At 40.1% G+C, this 27,494-nt stretch overlaps 1 protein-coding gene across 11 annotated transcripts in view; it reads right to left on the reverse strand.

The window, feature by feature from the left end:
• PHF20 (PHD finger protein 20) overlaps nt 1–27,494 on the reverse strand; it is a 74,690-nt gene that overhangs the window by 43,791 nt on the left and 3,405 nt on the right. For 6 of the 11 annotated variants that reach the window (XM_074888373.1, XM_074888372.1, XM_074888371.1 and 3 more), the window contains exons 3-13: nt 26,889–26,945; nt 23,910–23,964; nt 22,169–22,297; nt 16,477–16,591; nt 9,588–9,759; nt 9,289–9,373; nt 8,478–8,557; nt 4,273–4,660; nt 3,785–3,892; nt 2,628–2,804; nt 1,150–1,323 (exon numbers count right to left, since the gene is read on the reverse strand). In XM_074888373.1, coding sequence (XP_074744474.1) covers nt 1,150–1,323; nt 2,628–2,804; nt 3,785–3,892; nt 4,273–4,660; nt 8,478–8,557; nt 9,289–9,373; nt 9,588–9,759; nt 16,477–16,559 — 1,267 coding nt within the window. In that variant the 5' untranslated portion in view covers nt 16,560–16,591; nt 22,169–22,297; nt 23,910–23,964; nt 26,889–26,945. Of the gene's footprint in view, nt 1–1,149; nt 1,324–2,627; nt 2,805–3,784; nt 3,893–4,272; nt 4,661–8,477; nt 8,558–9,288; nt 9,374–9,587; nt 9,760–16,476; nt 16,592–17,785; nt 17,853–19,314; nt 19,493–19,554; nt 19,565–22,168; nt 22,298–23,909; nt 23,965–26,888; nt 26,946–27,494 lie in introns of those variants that run through there. The other 5 variants (XM_074888363.1, XM_074888365.1, XM_074888366.1 and 2 more) reach the window with 5 other exon arrangements.

Genomic DNA, 27,494 nt, shown 5'->3' on the forward strand with positions numbered 1-27,494 from the left:
AAAGGACACAGGAGCCTGATGAGCAAAAAGAATCTGTAGCCACTCCATATCTTCTGAACTCACTGCCAGGATGTAGGGAAGGAAAAGCATGGCCCCAACACACATCAACTGAAAGGACTCTGGATATGCCATGCTTAGAATACAGGGGTATATATCATCAGCCTGGTTAGGAAGGAGAGCAAGATCTAATGTTTTAAATAGTAGAAGACCATTTACAGATCAAACCTGAGCAAAGGAAAAGAGGTAAATGCCTTCCTGCACTGAAGGGGCATATCAGTGGAAAAGGGAGAGGACATTTGTACAGTTACACAGGAGTGGGTGCAAGCAGAAGGGCAAATTTGGAATAACCAACAAACAAGATGAAAGCTAGCACATACATATTACTCTAGCAAAGCCGAGCAACTGCAAATCCTCTAAATGTTCTATTCCACTTAATTTTAAGCTTCTTTGACAAAGTATGAACTAGGGAATTTGTAATTCAAGTTTCCCCATTTAGCTGCAGATATGACTATTAAAGTTATGCGAAATAATCACAGGACAGCACTGTTTTGGCATAGTCTACTATCTGTATAGGAAATTTTAATTTGAAAAAGCAAGGTAAGTACAGTCCTCAGCTAAGAGAAAATAGACCATACGCATTATTAAGACACTGAAATGTTTGAACTATTTCATAGATTTACACTAAAACTTCTAAATAGTCTAGGCCTTAAGTATAACAGGAACCAAAACATAAGGATATAGAAATGCATAATCAGGATTCCCAAACATCAATGCTACCACATACCTGCAGCACAGAAATGACAAAAGAACCTGATCTTTTAAGATGTTAGTCCTGCTTAACCCAGAATTACAAACATTAAATTATAACCTGAAAACAAGCATTTGTTAATTTCACCATGCACATCCTAAAGATATCACACCCAGTCATTTAAAAATTAAGATTTCCACTTTTTGGAAGATTGCTGTCAACCTCCAAAGCGTAAGATCAAAACTGAGTCAGTGAGGAATAAAAAAATATGCATTTTCCCCTGTGGTTAGCAATGCAAGAACACACAATTTTTGCTAGTGACACTTGTACAAGCACAAAACACCTGGCATCAGTTGCCTTAAGAAATGCATCAATATTAAATATGAAATCAAAATTTGAACCTGTAGCAGCAGAAGGTTCTTGAGTTCTGACAGTATCAGAGGAAGACTCAGTCTCTTCAACTTTTTCTTCCTGTAAACTGGCATCCGTACTAAGTGCTGTGCTGTGTGATGTGTTTCCAGGAGATCCTTGTTCAGTGAAACTTTGGTCAGATTCAACAGGAATTTCTAACTGGACTAGAATGGAGGCAAAAATTTTCACTGAGTAAGATGAACACAAAAGCATATTCCAGAACACTGATCACAGAATCACTGGATACCAGGTTGGAAGCGACCTCAAGGATCATCTGGTCCAACCTTTCTTGGCAAAAGCACAACCTAGACAAGATGGCCCAGCACCCTGTCCAGCTGAATCTTAAAAGTGTCCAATGTTGGGAAATTCACCAGTTCCCTGGGAGATTATTCCAATGACTGACTGCTGTCATAGTGAAAAATTTTCTTCTTGTGTCCAGTCAGAATCTCCCCAGGAGTAACTTGTACCCATCACCTCTCCTCTTTTCCATGTGACTCCTTGTAAAAGGGGAGTCTCCATCACCTTTATAGCCACCCTTTAAATACTGGAACATGGTGATCAGGTCTGCCCTAAGCCTTCTCTTCTCAAGGCTGAATAAATCCAGTTCTTTCAGCCTTTCCTCACATGGCAGGCTGCCCAGTCCCTTGATCATCTTTGTGGCCCTTCTCTGGACCCTCTCCGGCCTGTCTACATCTTTTTTGTATAGCATGTGTTCATCACGTTACAAAGTGGAGACAAATATCCATCTATGCTTAGACTGCTTGCTGTTGTATTAACACAAAATTAAGTTTTTGCAAACACAGCTACCTGTAGCAACCCTCTAGAGCTGCTTGAAAACACACAGGCTGATAACTCTTTATAAAAGCCTAAAATGGGACAGGTCTCCTCAAACCATTATCAGAGATCCCCCTGAAAGAGAAAGTCACTAAAACACCTGGCAGAAAAAGGGAGCATTATCTCCACCCAGCCTAAGTATAAAAGCATCCTGGTTGATGTTTTTAGTTTTCAACAAGAGAATTAAACTGTAAGTTTAGCATTTGGGTTACTTCTTCAATTGGAAAGTGTTAAAACTCATTTTCACAAGCATAACCTGCATTCCTTAAAAAAACCCCCACCACAACCAAAAAACAAAAACCACCCAGCCACAACATTTTCTTTAAGTTACTTTACAACCTATGGAGCACTCCTTTTGCAAGGCCAGTTACCCAAGCCAGTTATCCCTCTACTGGAAAAGCTCCCACCATGCAAGGGCAATGTTACTGATGGAGAAGGGATCAAAAGCAAAAGGCAATCAAGGAAAGTTTTTATCTTTCTCAGCTGCCCCGAGTTTTCTCTGCACTTCTGATGAAATGAGGTTTTAATTGCAGATATAGAGCCTGCACATTATGCAAGTGAAAATACAATGCTTGCAACAACTAGATGACTGCCATGCCACTAGAAATTCAGAGTATACCAGGAAGCTGCTTACCCTTCTCAGATTCCTTTTGGTTAGATACTGCATCTTTCAAAGGCTGAATTTCCGTTGAAGTTGTGACATGATCTGTATTTAAAATCTCATGACTAATACTAGATGAGAGCCTTGATGATCGTCTCCTGATCTGGTCTCTTTCAGGGTTGTCTGAAGAGTTCTTCAATTTTTCCTGAGCTGGAATAGACAAATTTAATGGTACCATGCAGTTACAGGATTAACAAATAGCTCACAAGCAAACTTGAACGATCTCCCCTCTCCAGTGACAGTCTGAAAGTGTGTTTTTAAGGACTGAGGTTAATAACAAAAGCTAAACAATCCTGGTGGTTAGACCTCTCTGTAAAAGCTACAGTCTTAACAGTTACAAATAAGCACAAAAAAAGAGCAAATGCATATCTTATAAATGTCTCAGCTTTTTCTTTTAGTAACAGGTTTGAACTAGGAATACAGATCAATATCTTACTGGTAAAACATTGCTTTAATCAGCAACCATTCCACAGATATAAGTAATACCAGAAGTTAGATGAGACAATTCAGAAACACAAACAACTTGGACCCTAAGCTGTATAACACATGCGCACTGAAGTTTTAAGACTTTGTGATCCTAAGGAAGGGAAAGATAGCCTTCTTCAGGTCTTCATCTCCTCGTTCATACTACTACAGAGAAGAGAATTTTCTTTCCCCAACAACACACTCAAGTTCAACATCGCTACACAGTATATCGAGATAAAGTAGAAGCTATTAGACTGCAGTGACATGAATATTTATGTAATATTAAAAAGTTTCTTTGCTAAGCAGTGTGGTAGATCCTCCATGTAGTAACTAAAGAGTTTCTATAGCTAGAAAAAGGCTTTTATAACCTTCTGTGTATTGGAGGCAATAATCATTGCCTCCCCTATGTCTATGAACTTCTGCATCAAGACTCACAGCTTGTGGCTCCTTTATCCAAACCCAGCTCCCAAGATTTCAGAGGGAATTTCAGCATGATGATGCCATGTATTAATGGCCAATTTAAAAAAAAAACACCAAGTGCTGCATTTCAGCCATCTCATGTTTCACAGTTCAAAGTTAGTATTACAGACTTGTTTTCCCCTCCACTTAAGCTTCAAGAACTTTTAAGTACAAACACTGTTAATTGAATACCAAAAAACACTCACACAAGTTTTTTTCAATTCTGGGACGCTTTGATGGAATTTCACCTCCTTTAGGTATTTTCCGACGTCTTAACTCCAAAGTTATGGGCTGCAGCGTCTGAGAACCTGGCTCTACATATTGAGATAGAGAACAAAAATTGACTGGATATGAAGCTGCAAAACTATTTAAAACAAATTCCCAAGCCTCACAACTTAAAATACTGGACTTGCATAGATAGTTTTACCTGTCTTTCCAAAATCTACATATTAGCTTTTAATCCTACTGCAGACATGTTTTGTAATATGCAAAGATTACTTGTCTAAATCTAATCTTTGATCAAACCACTGAAGCTCCAAACTTGACCAACAAGTATGCTCCCAGCTGTCCTAACCAAGCCTGAAGAAAGCTCCTAGAGACTTAGGCTGTGAAAGAACAAGGTACTTTTAATTCCTGTAGGGAAGTTTAGAAGGGTTCTGATACATGGCCTAAACATTTAAGTTTAGCTACATACCTGTTGGAGGTGTTATTGGTGGTCTTCCACGTTTTCGTTTAGTTTCTTTTGAGTTTTCCTGTGGACTCTTTACATTGTCATTCTCAGGCTTCTTCTCAATTTGTGTATCTACTGAATATTCCATATCATTCTCTGATATATTCTCTTTATCTTCTTTTCCATTCTTAGATATATTCTTTTCTGAAACCTTGCCTTTTTCTGAGATGACTATCAATTTTCCTTCTTTATCAGGTTGCTTAACTCTCTTTTCAGTCTTTAATGTCTTTTCATCCTTGTCTTTCTTTGCATTACCTGTTGCTTTCCTCTGTTCTTTAAATTTCTCCCGCTTTTCAGGAGATGACGGAATTTCATTACCTCTTTCCTTAGGACTAGCATTACCCACAGTATTCTAGAATAACAGAATAACATAAAAAAATTAATTTATTGCAATCTGAAAGTCCTCCCCCCAGCTTTGTATTTAGCAGACTTGCATCCGTGTCCAATTTTTCAAAGGATAAAAGCATATACTCTATGGCAACCCACAGATTAAAAAACTTAGAGGCACTTGCTGCATGGGTCCTTGAACAGTTCAACAGGACAGTGCAACAGATTCACTCCTTCCACAACTCAGTGGGATAGGAGATGGGGATTGTTCAGCCTGGAGAAGAGAAGGCTCCAGAGAGACCTTATAGTGGCCTTTCAGTTCTTAAAGGGGACTACAGGAAAGATGGGGAGGGACTCTACCATGGAGGGTAGTGATAGGATGAGGGGTAAGGGTTTTAAACTGAAAGAGAGTAGATTTAGATTAGACATAAGAAAGACATTCTTTACTGCGAGGGTGGTGAGGCCCTGGCACAGGTTGCCCAGAGAAGCTGTGGCTGCCCCCTCCCTGGAAGGGTTCAAGGCCAGGCTGGACGGGGCTTTGGGCAACCTGGGCTAGTGGAAGGTGTCCCTGCCTGTGGCAGGGGGGTGGGAACTAGATGGTCTTTAGGGTTCCTTCCATCCCAAACCATTCTATGATTTGCTATTTCTTCATTCTCATGTGCAGGTTAGGTCCATACTAGCTTGTGCAGTACTACTTAAAGCCTACTTGGGACACTGAAGAAAGGGTGGGAGTCAAGAACACAGAAAAGGGCAAACAGCTCAATCACTTGGATGCAAAAAACTGTTTCCCTTTCACAGAAGTGTCTCATTCAAAATAGACCAGTATTTAGCTTGCAATTATCACTGCTACTGAAATTTGCTAAGTAAAGAAAGAGTCATTAAAGCAACTGCAATCACCAACTTCATCAGGAACCACATGATGTTAAAATTTACACATTTAAATTTAAAACCAAAACTTTTAAAACTCTTTCTGTAATCTGTGTTCAGCATGAGAGGACATGAAAATCCTTAACAGTCCCTGGCCAGCAAGCTTCTGATACAATATTCAGCTGTAACCTCATTTCCCCACAGTTCTTATATAATAACACCAAGCCACAAAGAACACTCCTATATCAGCAGGTCACTGCTACTCAATATCCCTTCCATTTTGTGATCAGGTTTGTACTAACACCACCTGGGGGGTATTCTGATTTTTTTTTCCCCTTCTACCGATCCTGCTACAGGCTGCCTCAGAACTTCTCAGCTCTGATGAACAGAAGCCTTCTAACTTTGCACCTGGATTAATAATTTACATTTGGTCATGCGTCAACACTGCCTTTACTTGAACTAACTTCCCTCTTCCTGTTGCTTAATAACTTGAAGCACTGAAGAGCAACCATACTCCCTTCCAGCCATAGTTCTGCAAGGCACAACAAGCTTAAACTCTGAACAAGGATCAGAGGACAAGAAAGGCTAAATACCTCTTGATACCTCTTCGGTGAAAGAAATCTGAACAGCTGATTTGAGTTATACAAAATTCTGAGAATACACTTAAGACTATCTCCTTGTACCACACTACTTCGTGCCTCTCCCCACCCCAATCTTCCTATCTACATGTGACTTACATGAACTGATACCTTTTAAGATTCCATTTTCACCACAGTCTTAAGACATAATCTTGATGCAATAAAATGGTGAACATGCAGTCTGCTCTACCCTCTATGATATTATTTCAACCACACTTGGCACAGAGGTGACAAAAAAATAAATCACTTCAGTGACATCAAATTGCTGTATATTTCATGAAAACAGCTAGGCAAAGTGGAAGAAAGCCTTTCACCTTCTTAGGTGTCTGAGCACCACTTGTACCCGGCATCACAAAAATCTGTCTTCTATCAATTACTAAAATGCGACAGCTATGGGAGCAGCTTCAGTGGAAACTCAAACATTAGTAAAAGAACCTCAAAAAGCAACCCTCAGACATTAGGTTTCATCAGTTGTGCTGCTCATACAACCATCAGATTTGAATCAAGTATGTGGTACTAGAACACACGTGAATCATCTTAATCAAATTATTCTCATGAAACTGAACCATAAATACAGTATAACTGAATTCCTCTTGATGTTACTGAGCTCTTGAAAGCTATGTCCCTGTATAAGCACATTCACACTATGCAGGTCATTAGCATTTTACCATCACTGTTCAATATAGCATGTTATGCCCTCCACAGAGTAACACTGTCATTAAAGAAAAGCTGACCAGCTTACATTGCTCCCTTCAGAAATCAGGTGTTGTTTTGGCTTGGGGTTTTTTTTGGGGTTTTGGGGGGTTTTTTTGGTTTTTTTTGTTGGTTTTTTTTTTTTTTTTTTAAGAACAGCTAAGATATCAGCCATGATATCCTTGTGGCTACAGCCTCTCCTACTGATGAACAGGAACAAGACACCGCCTCATCTGCCAGCATGCTGCTACATTAGTGCTGTACCTGAATCCACACTTTACATTCCCAACTGAATCCTGATCTCTTGCAGTGGCTCAAGTATTTTTTTTTTAATTTTATTTCTGATTGTGTAAACAGAGCTCACTAGGAAATTCTCCCTTTACCCTTTTTTATGCTGAAGGACAGAACAAAATGTTCTAGTGTAATTTATCTCTTAAGAAATCTTCCTGGCCAGTGGTTAAATGAAGATTAAACTCCTTTCAAAACCCACCCAAAGTTATGCAGAAACATGAAACTCCCTAAAGGACAGAGTAGTGACAAAATATTTTACCTTTCTTATGCAGAATATTTCTTAAGATTGTTCAACTTCATGTATTTAAGGTTAAATATGATAGAAATATTTCTCATGGCAATGAAGATTCTTTGTGTAGTTCCCTTGTGAGTATTAGTCAACCCTCAACCAGGCGTAATTATTACCGTTTGAAAGCTATTAAGAGCACTTTGTGACAAATCCGAAATAGTTTTCCCTCCCTGCCTGGCAGATATACAAATCTGGAGACCCCCAAGGAATGGCATGCCTCTTCACGACAGTGACAGATCTAAATTGTACCCATTCCTGCAGTTGTGTTGGGGGGAGGGATTCAATTTCTTTGCTCAAACTTTATCCAGAAAACTAAAAGCAGAAGGCATGACTAAACACAGGCTTAGAGCTACTGAACAGGAATGTGTGGCAAGATCTCAAACTTAAAACCATTCCTGTAATGAAAATTATTCTGAAGCAGATACTTAAGAAGTACCTACTACACTAGAACTTGTCAGCCTTTGCTACAAAGCAGCACTTCTTCCTCCTCACCATGAGCAGGACAAAAATTCTCCTCAGAATGGCTCACTACTACTTTCCATCACAAGCTCAGGGTTGAACCCACAGCTCTGAGGAGGTGAAGGGTTGGCAGAACAGCCAAACCACGTTTTCAAAGTTGTGAGGTGAAAGATTACTCGACAGCTTCCTTAAAAGTCTCGAGACAATCAAACTTATGTCCACACCACAGTTCGCACCCCTTAATTTTTAAGCTGCATGTATTTAAACTAATCTCAAACAGGTGAAACAACCAAAGTGTGTTTCAATAACCTACCACTAGCTTTAGTATGTACATTCTGAATCTTCCAATGACTTTTAGAAAACTGTTTTATTTATAAGCCTATGCCTTCTTTAGTTCAAGAGGTGCATTCGTGAGAACATGAGCCCAAAAGCTTTGCAAATCATACCATGAAGATTTGCATAACCTCTTCATTTTAATGGATTTTATTTCAGATGTATGTTAGCAATAGAGAGGTTTCATTCATTTCACGTTTTATAATTCACCAAATCTAGCTAGGTGAACTGTCAATTTTAGAATACACTAGTAGCACAAACGTAGTACTTACGTGATCTTTGGAAAAAGCTTTGACATGAATGTTTTTGACAGTCTGAACTACACCATCATAAAATTTCACAGTGTATGTACCTAAAATTTGAAAATAAAGTGTAAGACTTTAAAGATCAGAAGTTATTTAACAGAGTGTTTGCTAACAGCTCCAATACTCTAGCTGTATATTTAGCTCTGGATAAAAGCTGCCTTATGTTCGAAACTTCAACAGCAGAGGTATTATCACAGGCCAGGTAAGAGAGAAACAGTGAAGTAACTAATTATGGTAAGCATAAAGGCGCATGTCTAAGCTTAGCTCCTTAGATATACTTCTGTCACAAAACCCCAAAATATTTTTGGTGGAATACTCCAGTAGATAATTAGACTTTTTTTCATTGATCTTACAATATAGCCCATCTAAAGAAAGCACAGCACAAGAATAAGTCCTTCATGGTTCCTTACCAATATACAAAAAGCAGAAGCATGGCTGTGCTTTTTTTTTTCTCCTCTTATTTATAAAGGGTTTTTGCAGTTCTGACACTAGTTTTATTGCGGTTACATGCATCTCTTGACAATAAACGTAAGAAGAAACAACTTTTCCCAAACATATACTTAAAGCAATTACTGACTGAATATCCCTGCAGAAAGTTCTTTTATCTCATGAAAAGGGTAAGAGGTTAAAGTTGATGGCAGACTAAAACATATGATCGAAAATAAAACTTTCCACAGTTGTCTTCTGTCTGTCATACCATCTCTCTGCCTAAGCAAAAAGGTTAGAAAACAGTTAGAAATGCATTACTAACATGACAAAACCAAAAGTGACTCCTTACCATCTTTGTTAACAGAAGTAACTTTGGCTGGATAGAAGCGACAATCGGACCAGCAAGCCAATACCTGATCGTTTATATGAAATCCCTACAAGACAGTAGTTAAAAGTGTTTTCATCTGAGAATTACTGAAACATAAACTTCATTATAACATCAAAATGACTAGTTTTCCCGTATTTAAAATAAATCATAAAACTTATACAGCGAGCAACACAGCAACAGCAAAGCATTTTAATGGTCATAATTCATACAACTGCACATTAAATTGTGACACACTCAAATGTCCTCTGTTTTCTACTTACTGCACAACCTTCGTCCTCATGTAATCCTTCTTTTCTTAACTGTATTTTCTCTAAGGGACGCAAATAAGGACTGTCCCAACAAAACCATTCATCATATCTATGGTTCCAGCGTTTGAAATGGATAAGTACTTTTCCTTCTTCATAATCGATTTCTTCAATGTGAGCTGGATACCTGGGGTCAAAAGGTAGATTAAAATATTTCAATTGAGAATAAGGTAAGCTGTCTCAGATGCTTAACTACAGTACAAAACATTACACAAATGGAACCTTCTGCATGATAAAAAGCAAAATATCTGAAGATCTGCTTGATCAAGTGTGATGGGGAGCCAAGTAACTACACCTAACAACCTTTAGTTTCTGCAATCTTATTTGATGTATCAGTTGTACAAGCAATAAAGATGCTACAGAATTACTAAGAGCTCAGCACAGGATGAATCCCAAAACTGAACAGCAAAGGCAAACACTGGCTGCAGAACAGGAGACAACTAAGGAGTTCTTAGTCTGGGGTAGAAAAAATATAACTAGAGATCAAGAAGTCAGGGAAACCTTCCCTACACCTAGAAATGTTACATATTCACAAAACTAATAGCTTCAGCTCTCTCTCATCAAGAGTAACACCTGGAGGTCAATACACTCACTTCTCTCCGAGATATCCATCAACAGGCATCATGAATCATCTTCCCAGTGTAACAGCAAAAGCCTAGCAGGCACACTAAACCTAATTTAAGTTTTAGATTCTCTAAGTTAAATTTCATCTGCAAAGTCCTGGGACTTTCAAATAAAAATCTCTCAGTATATTAGAAGGACAAGAATCTGAGATGAGTCAAATTCAGTTGTTTCTAATCAGGAAGACCATATGAACTATGCATTTCTTTAATTGCATTGGTAATCTGTAACCTCAGTAAGTATTTCAGAATCACAGCATTTTTCACTATCCCAAATATTGTTTTTCTCTCCACAATAGCAGCACCAGGAGAAAAATCTTCACTTGTTGGTGTTTTCAGTTATTTGTGGAAGAAAGGCAAGGCCCCACTGAATTCCTGAACAAAGGGCTGAAGAAAAAACCCAAATCCACAAGTATTCTTTACCTGATAAATCACAATTTAAAAGATAAAAAAAGTGGTAGAAAGAAATGGTATCTCGAAAGAATCAAGCCTAATGCTGAAAATAAATACCAGACATGTCAGAATTAAGAGTTAAATGCAACACCATCATTCTACAATCCTACAAAGAAGAAAAGCTACCTACAACTGAAATTCTCCAGCAGATCTGAGACACAACCAGTTATGACTTGTTCAAAAAGAGCTACAAATAGGCCATGCTAGAGACTTACACTGCAACCACAGACTAAGGCCTTACCTAACACTCAATGCCACACGCCTCAAGCTAGTTCATCCCAACATATTCTCAAAGCACACACAGCAAAGGCTGTGGAAGAGAGGAAGACAAACGGAAGATACTTATGGCAGAGACATCTGGTTACCAGCTTCCTAGGAAGGAAGTAACTTCCTTTGTGTGACAGTCAACATATTTCAAGTTTAGGTACAGAGCCTTTCCACATGTAACAACATAGTTCTATTCAACGTAGTTTCTTCTTTGGTATCTCAGCAACTGGCTATCCCTAAGTACAGGTGATGACAAAAATCAGTATCCAGTTCCCTACAGAGCACAGAAAAAACAGGGGTAGGAATTCCCAGGTCCTCTCAACAAGAGACTAGCCAGAAGGACACTTCTGCCATCAGGACTGCAATGGGCCTAGGGCTTGTCCAGATTCTCACTGATCAGGAAGAAAGCTGACCGAATGACAGAGTACTGACTCAACATTAAACTAAAAATCCAGTCCATGCAGATAACCACCTCTGGTACACATACTCAATCCACTTTCTCCCACTGGGGAGACCAGCCCAAGGGACAAGAGCCAACTCAGTGATGCAAGACTGTTCCCTGTTTCATACCCAGTAAAAGGAGGAACCTTCTCCACCAGAACCATCATCCCAGAACCATGCACCAGTAGCATCTGCACCTATCCCACCTCACCTTCTAAAGGCTCACTGATGGTGAGAGATGCTGATTTATCATCAAGAAAAACATACCTGACAATGAGACCAAATTTCTGCCTGGTTGAGAGCCAGTGTGGGTGAACTGGAGCCCTCAGCCAGCTCCTGGATAACATGATGCAAAATCTGAACAAATCTTCTCTTTCTGAAGCAACCAACATCAGCAAATATATGTTCAGCGCTCTTAACTGTAACAATAAACCTACTGGAAGCTGTGCTACATCTACCCAAAAACTCTGACAGCCCCCTCCCTGATACCACCTTCCTTTCAGATACAAAACACAGCACTGGCCATTTCAAAACAAAGAAGAAAGGTTTATAGGTTCTCAACAGTTCAGAGTAGCACACATTGACAGTGGAAGCTTCCTTCCTCCGACATTTGTACCTGTTGTGGTTTAAACCCAACTGGCAACTAAGCGCCACAAAGCCACTCGCTCACTCCTCTCCCCACCCCCAGTGGGATGGGGAGGAGAATTGAAAAGGAAAACAAAAGTAGAACTCATGGGTTGAGATAAGAACAGTTTAATAATTGAAATAAAATAATAATGATGATGAAAAGAAAAATAATAAAGAGTGAAATAAAACCCAAGACAGACAAATGACACACAGTGCACCTGCCCACCACCCACTGACCAATGCTCAGCCAGTCCCTGAGCAGCAATCCACTCCTCCTGGCCAGCCCCCCCTCCCCAGTTTATATACTGGACATAACGTCATATTGTATGGAATATCCCTTTGGCCAGTTTGGGTCAGCTGTCCTGGCTGTGTCCCCTCCCAACTTCTCATGCCCTTCCTTGCTGGCAGGACATGAGAAGCTGAAAAATCCTTGACTTAGTATAAACACTACTTAGCAACAACTAAAACCATCTGTGTGTTATCAAGACTATTCTCATACTAAATTCAAAACGCAACACTATACCAGCTACTAGGAAGCAAATTAACTCTATCCCAGCTGAAACCAGGACAGTACCCTAGCCTTCAACGCACTGAGCAACCATGCCACATCAGGAGGCACAAGTCCTCACAGATCTATACGTAAGAGGAGTAATACAGCATATCCATACACATGCACCAAAAAGCCTATGAACATGCCAAAAGGTAGAGGTAACTTAAAAGAAATTCAGACTTGATTATCAAGAAAAAATACTATGGGAGGATATACAAAGTGAAAGTCCAACAGCTGAAGCCTGGCTAAGGCCTGAGAAAGAATACAAACACCAGTGTTCAAGGATGATCCAACACATCCTCCCCCAAACCACAGAGGAAGCATTTAACCAACTCCATGAGTTTTCAAGACAGCTAACTGATCCTGGGTAAGAAATCCCCAACTGGTACTGATTTATCTAACACACTGTGAAAAACAAGCTGAAATCAGACACAACTTCTTGCAATACCTTGGGAGGCCAAAACAAGTTTTCCAGCTCAATTCAAAAGGAATAATGACCTCGTGCCTTTCAAGGCCACAACACACTGTCTAAACAGTAAGGGAAAACCTCCAGGATGCCCAGACTGCTGGCATTAGTTTTGATATGAACCCAAGTAACAGTCAAAAGCTCAAACAGCAAAACTCTCAGACAGGGGTTAGCAATGACTGGCAACTTCAGACTACTGCAGTCAGAGCACAGCTAACAATATGAAAATGGGTTTCTTGTAGACACAAGTGTAAAACCATCCTCTTCTGGGAAGAGGTAAATATATGGAAATTCAGAATCAGAGTGCTGACTGAAGGAGTTCCTATTTCTCAGTCCTGGACTAGTTTGTGTCCCTTCTCCTTTCCTAGATACCAAAATGGAATTGCTGTAAACCCCCTCTCTCTTGGAGATAGGAAGGGACAAACGTACTGCAGTCAAAGCAATGCTGAAAGGAAGCATCTAGGAGAACCAGTACTATGTAGGACAACAGCTATGAGGTTTCATCTTTTCAGTACTGAGACAGTCCTGACAGCATGAGCAATTAAGCTCATGGAACTGACAATCTAAACCTTAACAGGGTAGCACAATACTGTAACGATACTTGTTTTCAATACTCAAGAGCCTCAACCAGAATCAAAAGTCTCTTCATACCCATTTTACTCACACAACAGACGGAAGAACTTGAAGAGATGTCATTATGAGACAAGAGGTGTCATCATTTGCCCACTGCAGGCGTCCAGTGCAGAGTCATATGACCTCTTCCCAGTAAGAGATGATGTCTGCAGCTAGCCAGCACTGCACAGTTTAAAAGCTCCAATACAAAAAGTTTCAAGACCTCAATTCAGCTGGGACAGTGTGTGCATCTACGTCACTACAGCTAGCCTCTCTGGGATCTCTCCATTTAGGACTGCACTACTGGAGCAGTCCCACTCCATCCCCTCAACTCTAGCACCATGTACCAAGAGACCTTTCAGTATGCACAGAGGCACTGCCTGATGGCCAGAGCTCTCCCCCTTTACTGCTCTGAGGTCCACAGACACTGTCACAAGCCTTTCATGACAGCTCTGACACACAACCAAGCCCTAAGAACTAAGTCAAGCACCAAAAGTACTCACTGTACTCCCCGGAGTTTGAGTCTAGGAGGTGACAGACAACTGCACCAGGAATTGAAGTGCACTTCCAATACATGTCCAGATACAACAAAGCAACCTTCGGTAAGAGCTCTAAAGAAGCAAAATTCACTTTGTACTTCGGCAAGAAGCAGACTCTGCACTGACTACTCTGCTGGCAGAATTTTTTTTTCCTCTTCAATAGGATTGGCATCACATCCCAACAGCCTGAAAGTCCTGAAGGAGCATTTCAGGGCACACACCATTGCCATGAAAGGCAGGTAAATGGGGCTCCGAGATTAAATACCTTCCAAAGCACTACTGCCATTTGAGAAGCAATGCAGGCCCATGAATTGACTGGTGTGTTTTGTACTGAGCACAGAAATCAAAGCCAGCCCTCTGATCAAACAAGAGACTTCTGCCTGTGTTTAAGTGCCAACACAGCAACAAAAGTACATACAAGAAAAGCTTGGACCTCTGAAGGTCTAGTACTGGGAAAAGCAAGTATCAGCAAATGGAAAGTTTTACATACACATAAAAGGACTGCACTATAACCACACCATGGAGTGGTCCTGTTCACACAGCAGCAGGTGAAAGTAGCAGGGGAAAAGAGAAGTTGGCTGTCCTCCACAAATCCACACCCACAGAGGTGTATAAGCCTTACTAAGAGAAAATAAGCCCCCAGCTCTCACAAATTTTGGTTCAAACGCTGAAAACAGAAATAACACAGATCACCAGTCAAGGTAACATGGACTTTCTGAACCAGGTTTCAAAAGCTTCATAAGCAAAAGAAAACTTTCAGAACTGGAGAGTTAATAACAAAGGTGTGAGATCAAAGAGTTGCAAAACACTGTGCACAGGACAGGTCATTTAAGAACAAGTGTTTTTAAAAACCAAACAACATGGCTTGGATTTGGACATGCAGCATATCCAAAATTCAAATTTAAGCCAAGAGATATGTGGCAAGTATAGCAGGTGTTGAATTCCACCCCCCAAAGTTTTCCCATGTAAGAGCTATGTGCACCCATACTTTGAGATACTGTTGTTGTCCAAACGTGTCAGAAGGGTAAGTCATGCCTTGCTCAAACTCGATCTATGCTGAACTGCATCTTTAATAAGCCTACATTACAGACATGTAGGCATGACTTTTGTTGTATAAACAAAGCTCAAGAATACAAAAAAGATGCATGCAGATGCAGATCAAAGCCCTACCTATGCAACTCTTGGTTACACAGGAAAGCCAACATAACATGCAAGTATGATTTAACGTTCGTACTTCATGTTCTTTCCGTAAAGAGCTATGTTTACTCATTTTCACAATTCCAATCCCCTTGTACCTGAAAAGCAGAGAAATACTCTGCATGCAACCAAGATGTTTTGGTACAAGTCCCCTGTGTTTAAGGCAGTGCTCCATCCTTCTGGGATGTCCAGATGGTTTTCCACACTGACTTCCGCACGCTTAACCTGCTGGCAGGTTTCAGAGCGTAAGGTACAATCATGTCTAACCCACATAGACTCTTAGATAAAAGTCAACTATAGCTGATTTCAGGAGAGAAAAAAAATATCTTAAGGAGCTAAAAAACCCAAATTAATTCCTGTATTTAAGAAGTCTTTGACTTTTTGTTGTATGACTCATCCACTGAGCATTATTAAATGCTAATTTTTGAGCTGACTTCCTAAAATGAACAGAGTTAGAAGGCTCAAAGTTAACCCAAGTAACTTTTAGCCCCTTTTTCCCCTTCCTACTGCAGTGGATAGTCAAGAATAGTGTTCTTCCTCACAACTGAAGTCTGCAAGCCAGGCTCCAGAGCAAACTTCTTGGTGTGGAATATGTTTCTCCACCCAGTTCTTTAATGCTAAAGCTGACCACCCTCAAACGAGCACAGGCCATAACAATTTCAATCAGACTTTAAAGCCTATGAATTCACAACAGCAGTGAGAAAGGAAGTAGTGAGGAACTACCTTGGGTATTCTGTACTGCAAAGGATTTATCCCTCCATAATTCCTGCTCTGCAATCTATGTATAGCACAGAACTTAAAGTGTGAATTCAGGAGTACCAAAGTCTGAAGTGCCACTAGATTTAGGAGTAGTCCTATTTCCCAGACACAGATAGCACCAGTACACTTCTTTTTAAGGGCCAGCACAACACATCAGCATCTATCGCCCATTTCAACCACTGGTATATAAATTTATAAATTAACTTCTTTCCTACAAACCAATGACCAGGACACTAAATATTGTACCAATACAAAATGTTTAAGATATTAAAGACTTAGAGTTAAGATAATATGAATGGTTTTAAAAAAATACCAGTTTTTTAATCTGTCACGGGCTTCCAACTGGGCTCCCACCTCAAAGTTGATCCCTCTTCTATTCGGAGGATGTTTTGTCATTTTGTAATATCAACACTGCTGATTTTATTCCCCTGAAAAATGCAATTAAATATCAATCACTAATCAAGACATACACAAAATAAGCTTATGCACCATAATCCCCAAAAGCTAAATGTTAAGGGACCTCTGTATTTTTGGTTTGCAGAAAGTAATGGGGACAATTATCTCTTAAACAAGGCTTCTCAAGTGACAGTGTGCAGAATCATTCCAAAAATGTGTTCAAAATGGTAGCTACTGGACCATGAAAGATTGAAGCTCAACCTTTGTCCATCGGTCCAAGTTCCAGGTCAATTAAGAACTCTGCAACCCAATTTATTCACAACTGAGATAGAAGTTTCATAATATTCTCTCCCCCCTCCCGGTTTTGATGAAACAAGGAATCCAGTAAACAGGAAGTCAGCAAAAACAAACACAATAACAATCTTTCAATAGCTACCATGTGAAACACTCAAGAACACTATGTCACCTCATCACTACAAATGCAGTAGAGTTCAAAGATGTTAGAAATATGTCGTTTCTTTAACCAATTTTAGAAGACTGTCTATACTGCTTTGCATATTTGCATTGCTTTGTTCCCACTTCACCATTTTAACCAAAAAATAAAAATAGTCTTCATTAAGATATGTTTCCAACAGATAATACAAAGGTTTTAGAAATCTTGCCAAAGTAGTTTCTCTAAAGGTACGTTTAGTGGAAAGCCTGATCAGGAGCTATTTTTCCCAAATTTTTGTCAGCCATTTCCCACAAGATTCAAATTATGATTCACTCCTGTGAGTCTTCAAGCTCAAGCTTCAAGATCAAAAGATACGAGTAACTTTTATTCAAGACTGTCTTCCTTAAAGTAAGCCTGTATCTTATTCAATTCAAGATCTATAAAACTGATGCAAGTGAAATTAAAAAACCTTCTAGTCTTACACTACAAGAATAAGGAGATATGCACTGGCAAGAGAAATAAACAGCAGCATTTTGGCTCACACAATGCATAAACAGCAATGATATCAACTGAGCTGCATCTCAAAGTATTAATGTTATTTTATGAAGAACTACTCTAAGTTCAAGTGTAGTTCAGAAATCAAAGATCTTTAGAGAAGTCATAAAGCTTCTACTGCAGGGAAAAGCTACTCCATCAACACACTTTTTAAACCAGGCCACTTGCAAAGGGCTGGCCATGGAGGCACTCCCACCACCTCAAGTATCATAAGCACATTGCAAAGAAACTTCTCTACCAGAAGATGATCTGCTGCCTTCCTCTAAAGCACTGCTTTTAGACATCTTCACTACTGTTAAAGCAGCCTGCAATGATACAGGAAAAAAAATGCTATTGTCTGTAAGCTCAATTCACAACACAGTGGTTCACACCAAAAGAAAAAATATTTTAGCCACCTAGGAACTGAGAAATATTGCAAGTTCCTTTTCTAGAGTTTCTGATAACAAACTGAGTTCACCCAGCATGGATCTTAATTGGTCCAGGAATGTCTTCTAATATGGCCAGAGGTTGGGGCAGGGGACGATTTACCTACCACCTCCATGACTTTTAATAGGGAAAGGAGAAGGGGAAGAAATTTAAGGAAAAGTTCGGATGGTTGAGGTTTTACATTCTGATTAAAAATAAACAGTAAGAATTAAAAGAAAAAATAATGTGGAAATCCAAGCAGCAAGTGCAAAGCTACATTTCTTTTTTAAACAGTTTATCCACCCACACCTCAAACATCCACTATTTTCTCTGCAGATTTACATCATTAAAATACTACTTTCTCATACTAGCAATAGAATTTCATGCCTCCAACTATGGAACAGACACACATTTTGCCTAACACTTGTAGGAGAAATTACAGCTGCAAGATGTCCTAGTAAATTTACTTCTCTTTTTTGTGTTGGGTCTGTGTGTGTGGCAGGGGTTTCTGGCAGCAGGGGAGGGGCAACAGCAGTGGCCCCCTGTGAGAAGCTTCCTGAAGGTTCCCTGCCCCAGCTCCAAGTCAGACCTGCCTCTGGCCAAGGCCAAACCAAATATCAATGGTGGCTGCACCTCTGCGATAACATATTTAGGAAGGGGAACCTGGGAGGAGGAGTTGTGAGAAGGACACCTACTCGAACACCAAGGTCAGTAGAAGAAAGGAGGAGGAAAGGGGGCAGGTTTGCCAGTGCAGAGACTCCCCTGCAGCCCGTGGTGAGAGGCAGGCTGTGCCCCTGTGGCCCATGGAGGTCACCAGTGGAGCAGAGGCCAACTTGCAGCCCATGGAGGACCCCATGCCAGAGCAGGTGGCTGCGCCCAAAGAAGGCCGGGACTCTGCGGGAAAATGACCTGCTGCTGTCGTTTGGGAGGACTGCAACATGTGGGATGGACCCACACCAGAGCAACTCAGCAACAGTTTGCAGACCACAGGAAGGACTCACGTTGGAGAAAGTTCATGGAGTTCTGTCTCCCATGAGAGGGACACTACGCTGGAGGAGGGGAAGTGTGATAAGCACTCCCCCTGAGGAGGGAGGAGCACCGGGACTGAACCTGCCCTCGCATTCTCTGTCCCCTGTGCTACTGGGTGAGGAGGTAGAGAAATCGGGAGCAAAGCTGAGCCCAGGAAGAAGGGAGAGGTTGGGGGAAAATTTTTTTAAGATGTGGTAATGCTTCGCACTGTCCTACTCTGTTAAATGTTGTTGTTGTTAGTGTTTGAATTAAACTGATGTTCTTTTTCTTCCCCTAAGCAGTCTGTCTTTTGCTCATGACCATAACGGGTGAGTCATCCCTCTCTGTCCTTACCTCAATTCCAGAGCCTTTGCTTTATTTTCTCCTTCCCATTCCTGAGGAGGAAGCAGTGAGCAAGCGGCTGCATGGTGCTCAGTTACCCTCTGGGCTCAAACCATGACACTTTTCACTAAGTAGGGACACGCAAAGACAACGTACTCCTAAAAGTACTGGAAGTACATTACTGAAGCTCTGTGCAGTGGTCTCCTTCAGTAACAGCTGCAATCCTGAAGAATGAGAGTCATTTCGGCTCACCTACACAAGGCTGAAGAGGAACAACACATCTCCTGACTTCAGTAACAGTATCTCATGCAATAGGGCTTCTATAAATAAAGATAAATTTTGTTGAGGAAGGTCTTACTGTAGTTTCAGTCAAATATTAAAAAAAACAAACTATGAGTATCACAACTAAAGGGAAGCCTGAAAAAACAACAGGAGCCATTTAACCATGTTTACAGAGACTGTGGATTCTGTGAAAAATCTGAACTCCGTCCACTTTACAGCCAGAGTCAGCTAGACACCAGCATCTGTCAGAGCAGACACGCACTGCACTTCATTAACTCGGCCAAGCTTGTTAGAAGGCAGCTGCTCAGAAAGTTGAAAGAGGAGAAACTGTATGGGCAAAAATCTCATACCACTGTCCCCTCCCTCAACACCTGCCTTCCTCTCCCCTTCCAGATTATGAAACCTGGGCTGCTTTGAGTTGGTTCTCTCTTACACCCTGCGACTGGATTGAACTCGATCCAGCAGTCCCTACGCTCAGCATGCCTCACAAAGCAGGCTGTGTTTTACATTTGCAGCTAATTCCAGAATCAACTTCCTCAAGCAGATACATACTTGGTAGAAGGTTACATGAGATAAATTACTCAGTAGAGGATCTTAGCTGAAACAGAGCCTTAGAGCAAGACTGAAACCATACCATACGACCTTCACTGGAAGCCATCACAAACTCCACAAACAAGGCCAACAGGCAACACTAAAGCCCATCAACACTTCACCAGCATAACCTTGACCACATGGAGAACTTAGTTTCTCAGAAAACACTGAGCACAGGGGCTTGCCTCTGCTTTGAGATTTTATGTTTCAGCATCTGTCCTCTCCTGCAAGGATTACTTAAAAACCTTGAACTACATCAAAACAAGACTGTTAACAAACAACTCCAGACTAGCCAGACAGTCAGAGCTACAAATTGGAAATAAGAACACTTCACCAGAACACATCTCCTAAAATTTTCTTCAGCAGAAAATGAATTTGTACTAACTTGGTAACTAAACCAAGACACAAGCAGGCTTTTCACTTCGGTAACTCTGAGAATCCATTTTTCTCAAGCGCACAAGACCACAATTAAAACAAGGAGTAGTTACTAGGCCTACCCCCAAAGCTGTAAGGCTTTTGTCCAAAACTTCTTGTTTCACTATGAGGATTAGACATGTTTCAGGAACACATACTGCAGGATTTAGACATCACTACTTCCAACAGAAAGTATTTCTAAATCTACATCACTGAAAGTACACATTTCTGCTGTTTAAATGGGAGAACCTTTTCTTCCCCAGAGAAGTCACCATGAAGTAACTTAGCTTTTAAAGACTACTCAACTATTCAAATACTTACAGGTACCAGTCAGGAAGGCACTTTGTATCAGGGCAATGCAGAGAAAAATACACTTACATTAATACTGATCACTTCAGGGATCATGATTTTTCTGCTCTGCTAACAGTGCAGGTCCTGTATACTCGCACATGTAGCCATTCTTATTCTCTTCAGTTTTAAGCTCTGTCAGTTCTGAGCCCCAAACCTGGAACATCACTAAGTTCCAACAGAAGAGGTTCCTCTGCAAACTGCAGAAATCTTTCATATTACCATACAGATCAAAACCAAGCAGTTATGGAAAACTTTCTCTTTCACTAATAACAGCCTCTATTGTTTTCTCTCTGGAAACTGCAGAATCACTGCAGCCTTTTTCAAAGCCTTACCTACCTTTGCAAACACTTTTCCAAACCACTAGTAAGTATGATTAAACCATTCCTTAAGTACTATCACATCAAAACCTCTGCCTTTAAATCAGTCACACTACCAAACTTAGTGCTGTCTCAATTCAGTACTTCGTAAGCAGCTCAGAAGGAAGGCAATTCACTCCCACAATTCAACCTCTTATCTCCTTCATTCAGTGTATCTGTGACAAACCCAGGGATTCCCCACCCCCATCAGAGCACAATAGAGAAAAAAAGAGAAACTCGATGAAAAACCATAGATCTCTGCCTTGATAAAGGAGCACAGCAAACTGACAGTTTGCATAAATACAAATTTTCAATGTAAAGTACTGTTTTATTCTGGTTTTATTCTGGATGGTAGGCTTGCCGTCCGATTCCTACGAGTCATTCCACATCACTGGTGATTCAGCAGGACTACAGGGTGGGACAGGTGGGGAGTTAATAAAAAGCACTGGCAAAACCAGGGAGTAAAAGCAACTAGCAAGAGACTGTCCTGTGTTCAGTGGACATGCAGCACAGGTGTAACTGAACTGGGACACTGAAGGCAGCCCCAAGATTTGACTTGCAGTTCCTATACAAGCAACAAGACACAAGCTTGTTTTGTTTCCTCTGTGTATAGCAGTATAAACAGTTTCTATGCCAAAACAGGTTTATAGTTGATTCCACAAAGCCTAAGCTCACTCTGCCATTCACCCCAGCACCACAGCGTTCCAAAACTGCTAAGTGTATCTATGTGCCCATTTTGAAGTCCAAGCACATTTTGCACATAAGGTTTTTACTGCTCTGCAGTAGTTAGCTTTGACCTTTTACTGATACCATCTGCATACATGATACCAAGCCTTGCACCTTCATCAGTGGTAAAACAATGAAAGCCTCACCCAGCTCACCCCCTACAATATGCACGCCCCCATCAGGAATGGTCAATCCAGAGAAGTCCATGGTCCCCACCACAATCAGAAGACCTTGCAAGTGGATGACCACAGCCATGCTGTGCTGAAACCACACACCTGCAGATGAGAAAAGGTAATGGCTGTATCAGACTGCAAAACAGTATTTACAGACACCATTTATATTAATACAATCCTAATGGCATCTTATGAGGACTAAGTACAACTATCACAAACATTTAAACACCACTTTCAAAAATTGTTTTGGTGCTGACTTGGGCAGCTGATTACAACAGACTTTTACTGCCTGCAGAAAAAAATTCTGCCTACAGCAGCATTGCTACCATGAAGTATGTCTCACTGTATTTTACCCTACATATAAAGTAAATGAAATAAAACCCCACACCTATTAAAGTATTAACCCAGAAATGGTTGTGTACTAGCTATTTATCTCAGGATCCCTACACTCCTGCCCTATGTTTTGTTTATACATACCACTTCATAGCAAGATGAGTAAGTTTTAGAACATAACCGTAAGTTTCAGAAGATGTCCTTAGCACTGGTATTTCAAAACACAATGACTCAGATCTTCAGTCTAGTTTTTTTAATGCAACAGGAGTAGAAACAGGAAAGATTTGAACTGGACATGAAGACCATTAGACACTGCAACAATTCCAAGGAATACTGCATCACATACCTTTTGCTAGCCAAAAGACACATTTCAAACAAGACACTGGACTACATGCAGTTCTTATTTGCATGTAGGATCCTCAACTAGATCTTAAGCAGCACTGACTTCTTCCTTCAAAAGTTTCCCAGATTCAATCAACAACTACACAGGCCAACTGATTGAGCACCACAACACTGAAATTGGATCCTGAACTGATACTTATGATTTCCACAAGGATACTGTACAGCTAATTCCTCAACACTGAAACATCCCCTCAAAGCATAAGACTCAGTATTTTATTTCAGACTCGCATTTTTCCTCTAGTTAATACAAGTAGACTAACAAAACTGACACCAGTAAAAATCTGTATTTGCTCTCCTCTTCAGGTGGAAACCAAGACCTACTCAAAGTACCTGGTGACAAAAGTGTAAAGGTGTCAGTAAACATAAGTTACTCCCCCCAGATCAAGATCCTCACACTCTCCCTAAGATTACAGGACACAAGAGAATGTCATTTTCATCCTCATCCCATGTAACAGTGTTGTCAAGAGAGACTGGGACAGACCAACATGGGAGCAGTAGTTATAAACATGGGCAGTTCAACAGAACAGAAAAAATTTTTCTATAATAAACCCTATTTGAATTACCAAGTGCAATTAAAGAAATAAATACTCATTACTGAAAAGAATTCTTTACAATCATTTGATCATCTCTCATTTACCTGTTCTGGTTTCCCCTCTTTTTTCCTGAGACACACTAAAGGTGAAAGACAAACACTCTTATGACACTGAACAAGCAAAAAGATTTGGGAAAAGGATTTAAGCCACATGAAATAAAGCAGGTTTTTCCTAAATAACATTCAAAAAAATCTACTTCAATGAAACTGCCATTTTTTCCTTCAACTGAAAATGTACAGTCTTTAAGAATATAAGGATTTAATTTAGAGAAATATTATACACAGTGCTTCTGTAAGAATTAAGAAAACCCCAAGTTTTAAAGCAAAACTTCAAAAGCTTAAAAAAAGCTACAATTAACAAAACCAAGGATCCGTACTTATACTCACCAAGAAGAAACTCGTTGCTTATATGGCTGCAAACATTCCAAACACTGCTGTATAACTATAGGAAAGGAAAAACATAAGTCATGTGAATTCTGAGACTAAATGTAGTTTAGGGTTCAAAAACATATTTCCTCTACAGCCAACAATATCCAGATCATACAACAGCACCTCTAGAACATCAATTTAATCTGAGAATATTTCCATACAGAGGGTCAGCAGGCTACTAAATAGAGAGAAACTTAGAGATCCTGACAGACACGCTGACACTCCCTCTGCATATCTACATCAAATTTCTCCATAGTTTATTTATCCTTTGCCAAACAGAAGCCACTAGTAACTTTATCATTACTCCTACTTTGGTGTACCAGGTATTTCAGAACAAACCCATTAACTAGACAAGTGGACAGCGTAACTATCAAACCTTGTATATGCAAGTAACTCCAAATTCAAGGTACTGCCTGCAGACATTTAAAGAATGTATCACTGACATGTTAAATCCACCATATGGACCAAGTTGCACTTACAGGAAATTACAGCCTACAGTCAATTTTATCTTGTACATTAAGAATGTATGATTTTAGGTGAAATGACAGGCTGAAGATCCAGCACAGATTATCATGAGTTCACCATCTCTTCCAATGGATTGCTAAATAGGAAAAAAGTTCCTACTGTTGAGTGTCCCCACCCCCCTTTATCTCATTTTCCTTTTTTTTTTTTTTTTGCTTTCCCTTTCTCAGTTATTCCAAGCTGCAGAAATTCTTAACTGCTCTCCCCACTTTTCCATCTAACCGCTATCTGGCAGATAAGACTCTGAAGCAAATTTATCTGAAGATACTTAAATGCAACCAATCTGCCCCAAATCTAACACCCTCCTTTCCTCCCAGGAGTTTAATGAGAACTACTAGTGAGAAACCCCCACACATATCACTGCATCAATTATACTCCTATCACCCAAACAGTCTTTAACTCTGAAGACAGTAGCTAAAAAAGAGAAGGCTTCATTTCTGAAATATCAAGCACAAAAAGCAACCCATAAACAAAACTGCCAAACCTGAGTCAAAGGGTCAAAATGCCTGAGTGTTCTAGATTTGGAAGTACATCAAAATTCTTTTGCAAAACAATTACAGCAGACTGAGATTCACACAACTGAAGTCATCAGTTCTGATGCAACTAATATACAATTCCTACTCATACTGGTGGATTTCTGCTGCAACACCATGGTGGTTAACAAACTTTAGTAAGTCATCTTCCAGTACAGGTTATTTTAAAAAACCAACCAAAAGCCTAGGTCAGATACAAGCCTTCAGCAAGCTCAAATTACAGATATACTCTTATTTAACAAGCATGGCTTTTCAAGATGTATCATGATTAAGACTGGTGCTTTTGGAATATTTAAAAATATCCAGAGACAGAGAAAACCCTTCCTGCATTTAGAAATAATTCTAACTACCACAAAAGCAGCAGCCTAACAAATCAGAGAAAGAACTTGTAAGAAACACTTCTTCCATTGTAAAAGCTTCTAGCAACTTAAGACTCTAAACATTTCTATGGTTTTAGATCTTCTTAGTTAAAAAATAATAAATGTAGCATGAAGGATACTTTAAGGTGCAAATGAATATATCAGCAAGAATTCTTTCAAGGATAATAAGAATTCAAATGTTTAACAACTAAAAAGACCTGCAGACAGCTCAAGCAAGCTGCATTGTTTCTTATGAAAGCACAGTCTCCAAATCACAAGCATTCACCACATCAACCCATGTATGTCTAGCCATGTGAACAAACACGAGCCAAAATGACCAAACACAGTCCTCTCCTGTCCACAAAGACATCCTCAGTTGGATAAACATTCATCACATGACAGAGGGATCCATTTTGGTCATACGAGAAATAAACTAAAGGAGTTTCTTGAGAACAGTTTCTTCATCCACAAATCCAATTCATGTCAACACATGCAAGGCTTCTCAGACTGCAGGAGGAGTAGCAGAAACAAGCTACAGCCATTGGAATTGTTCCGAGAAGCCTAATTTAGCCCGCAGATTGGGCACCCCAATGCAATCTCTCCTGTTTTTCTACCTGAATTGAAGCTGTATGAAACCACTTCACAATGCTGAATGCACTGAGTGAAACGGTCCTCAAAAACCTGCCTAGTGGGTACCTATGGGTTCACAGTGCCTTTGTCAAATAAAAACAAAACAGGGAAAAGGAAAAAAGTGGACTGATTCTCATTGCCATTCTATACTTTCCCAGAAGCAAAAATCCCCCAAATCCCACAGAACTCCTTCGACAAACTTACTGACAGCGGGACTATATTTAAACATTTGGTTTAGTATGGTCTTCCAGCAGCCTATGGTTGAACATACTAAACCACCCTGGACAAGGTATTAACTGTCAGAGAGTGGCCTCGCACAACAGGTGAGGAAAGGGACAACACTTGGGCTCAAAAACTCATGACAATTTCATGATTTTGCAAAGACAACATGTTTCTTCTTAAAACAACATACCGTTAAGAAATGGGCAAGGTCCAAGAACATGACTTCCACTTGCCTACACATTGCCTGCTTGGCTACATCACCTAGATTACAGAGTCTAACACCATTTTGCACTTGACGCCAATGTTTTAAAGTCAGTACAACACTGAAGTATTAAGTGGATCTGAAATATTAACACCTACATTCCTGCTGAAAGCAATACCTTGGTATTCTAGCGAAGACCACATCTGAGATAGAAATTTAATACTTAAGGCTATGTGTTGGTCATTAAGCTGACCAATTAATTGCTCAGTTTTGACCATACATCCTGCCCCCAGCTTTGAGGTTGCTCTGGGTGTTCCAGCAGCACACTGTACACTTACAGCAGATTGTTGAGCCTAAGGTTTTTCTTACCAGTGAGCATCAACACATATTTTAGCTATCAGAGAAAAATATTATGACCAAAAATAGAAGGAGCCAGTAGGAAAACACAAAAATGATCTGGTAACAGTACCTGCAGCAGTAACTGGACTTGAACTTCTGACTTTTAGAAGTCTACCTGTAAAAACATCTGTAAAAACAAAAATTGAGAAACATTTTCCACAGATAATTTATAGCACCTGCAGTATTGTCCACTAAAAGGATTTTCCCACAGGGCACGGTTTCCAGCCAGTCAGCAGTGTTCTGACACTTAGACATCACATTCTCAGTTTCACAATTCAACTCCTTCCTGACTGGACAGGACCAAATCTACCCTACTTGCTGATGAAGAGGAGAGTATTTTCATTACAGTCAAATAAAGGTAAATCTTGCAAGTTACACTGCCATGAGCTTTGATGAAAAACTACGTCTTCATTTAAGATAAGGCATTAAGCAGACAAATCATCTGTGCATGTGCCACACTGCAAGAAAGATGTGACTCCCCCATGTTATTACAAGAAGGAAGGAAAGGGGTGCACTGCTGCTTGTAGACCTGTCCTCCAGCTCAGAGATGAAAGGAGAGCAGGAAAAACAAAGACAAAGAAGTATCAGCACATCTTTTTGCAAGACTGATGACAGCAATACTGGGAAGACAGAGCTGCAATCTAGGCAAAGGACTAATATAAAAACAGGAGATCAC

This window comes from Strix uralensis, chromosome 18 (genome assembly GCF_047716275.1).
Source record: "Strix uralensis isolate ZFMK-TIS-50842 chromosome 18, bStrUra1, whole genome shotgun sequence".
NCBI lineage: Eukaryota > Metazoa > Chordata > Aves > Strigiformes > Strigidae > Strix > Strix uralensis.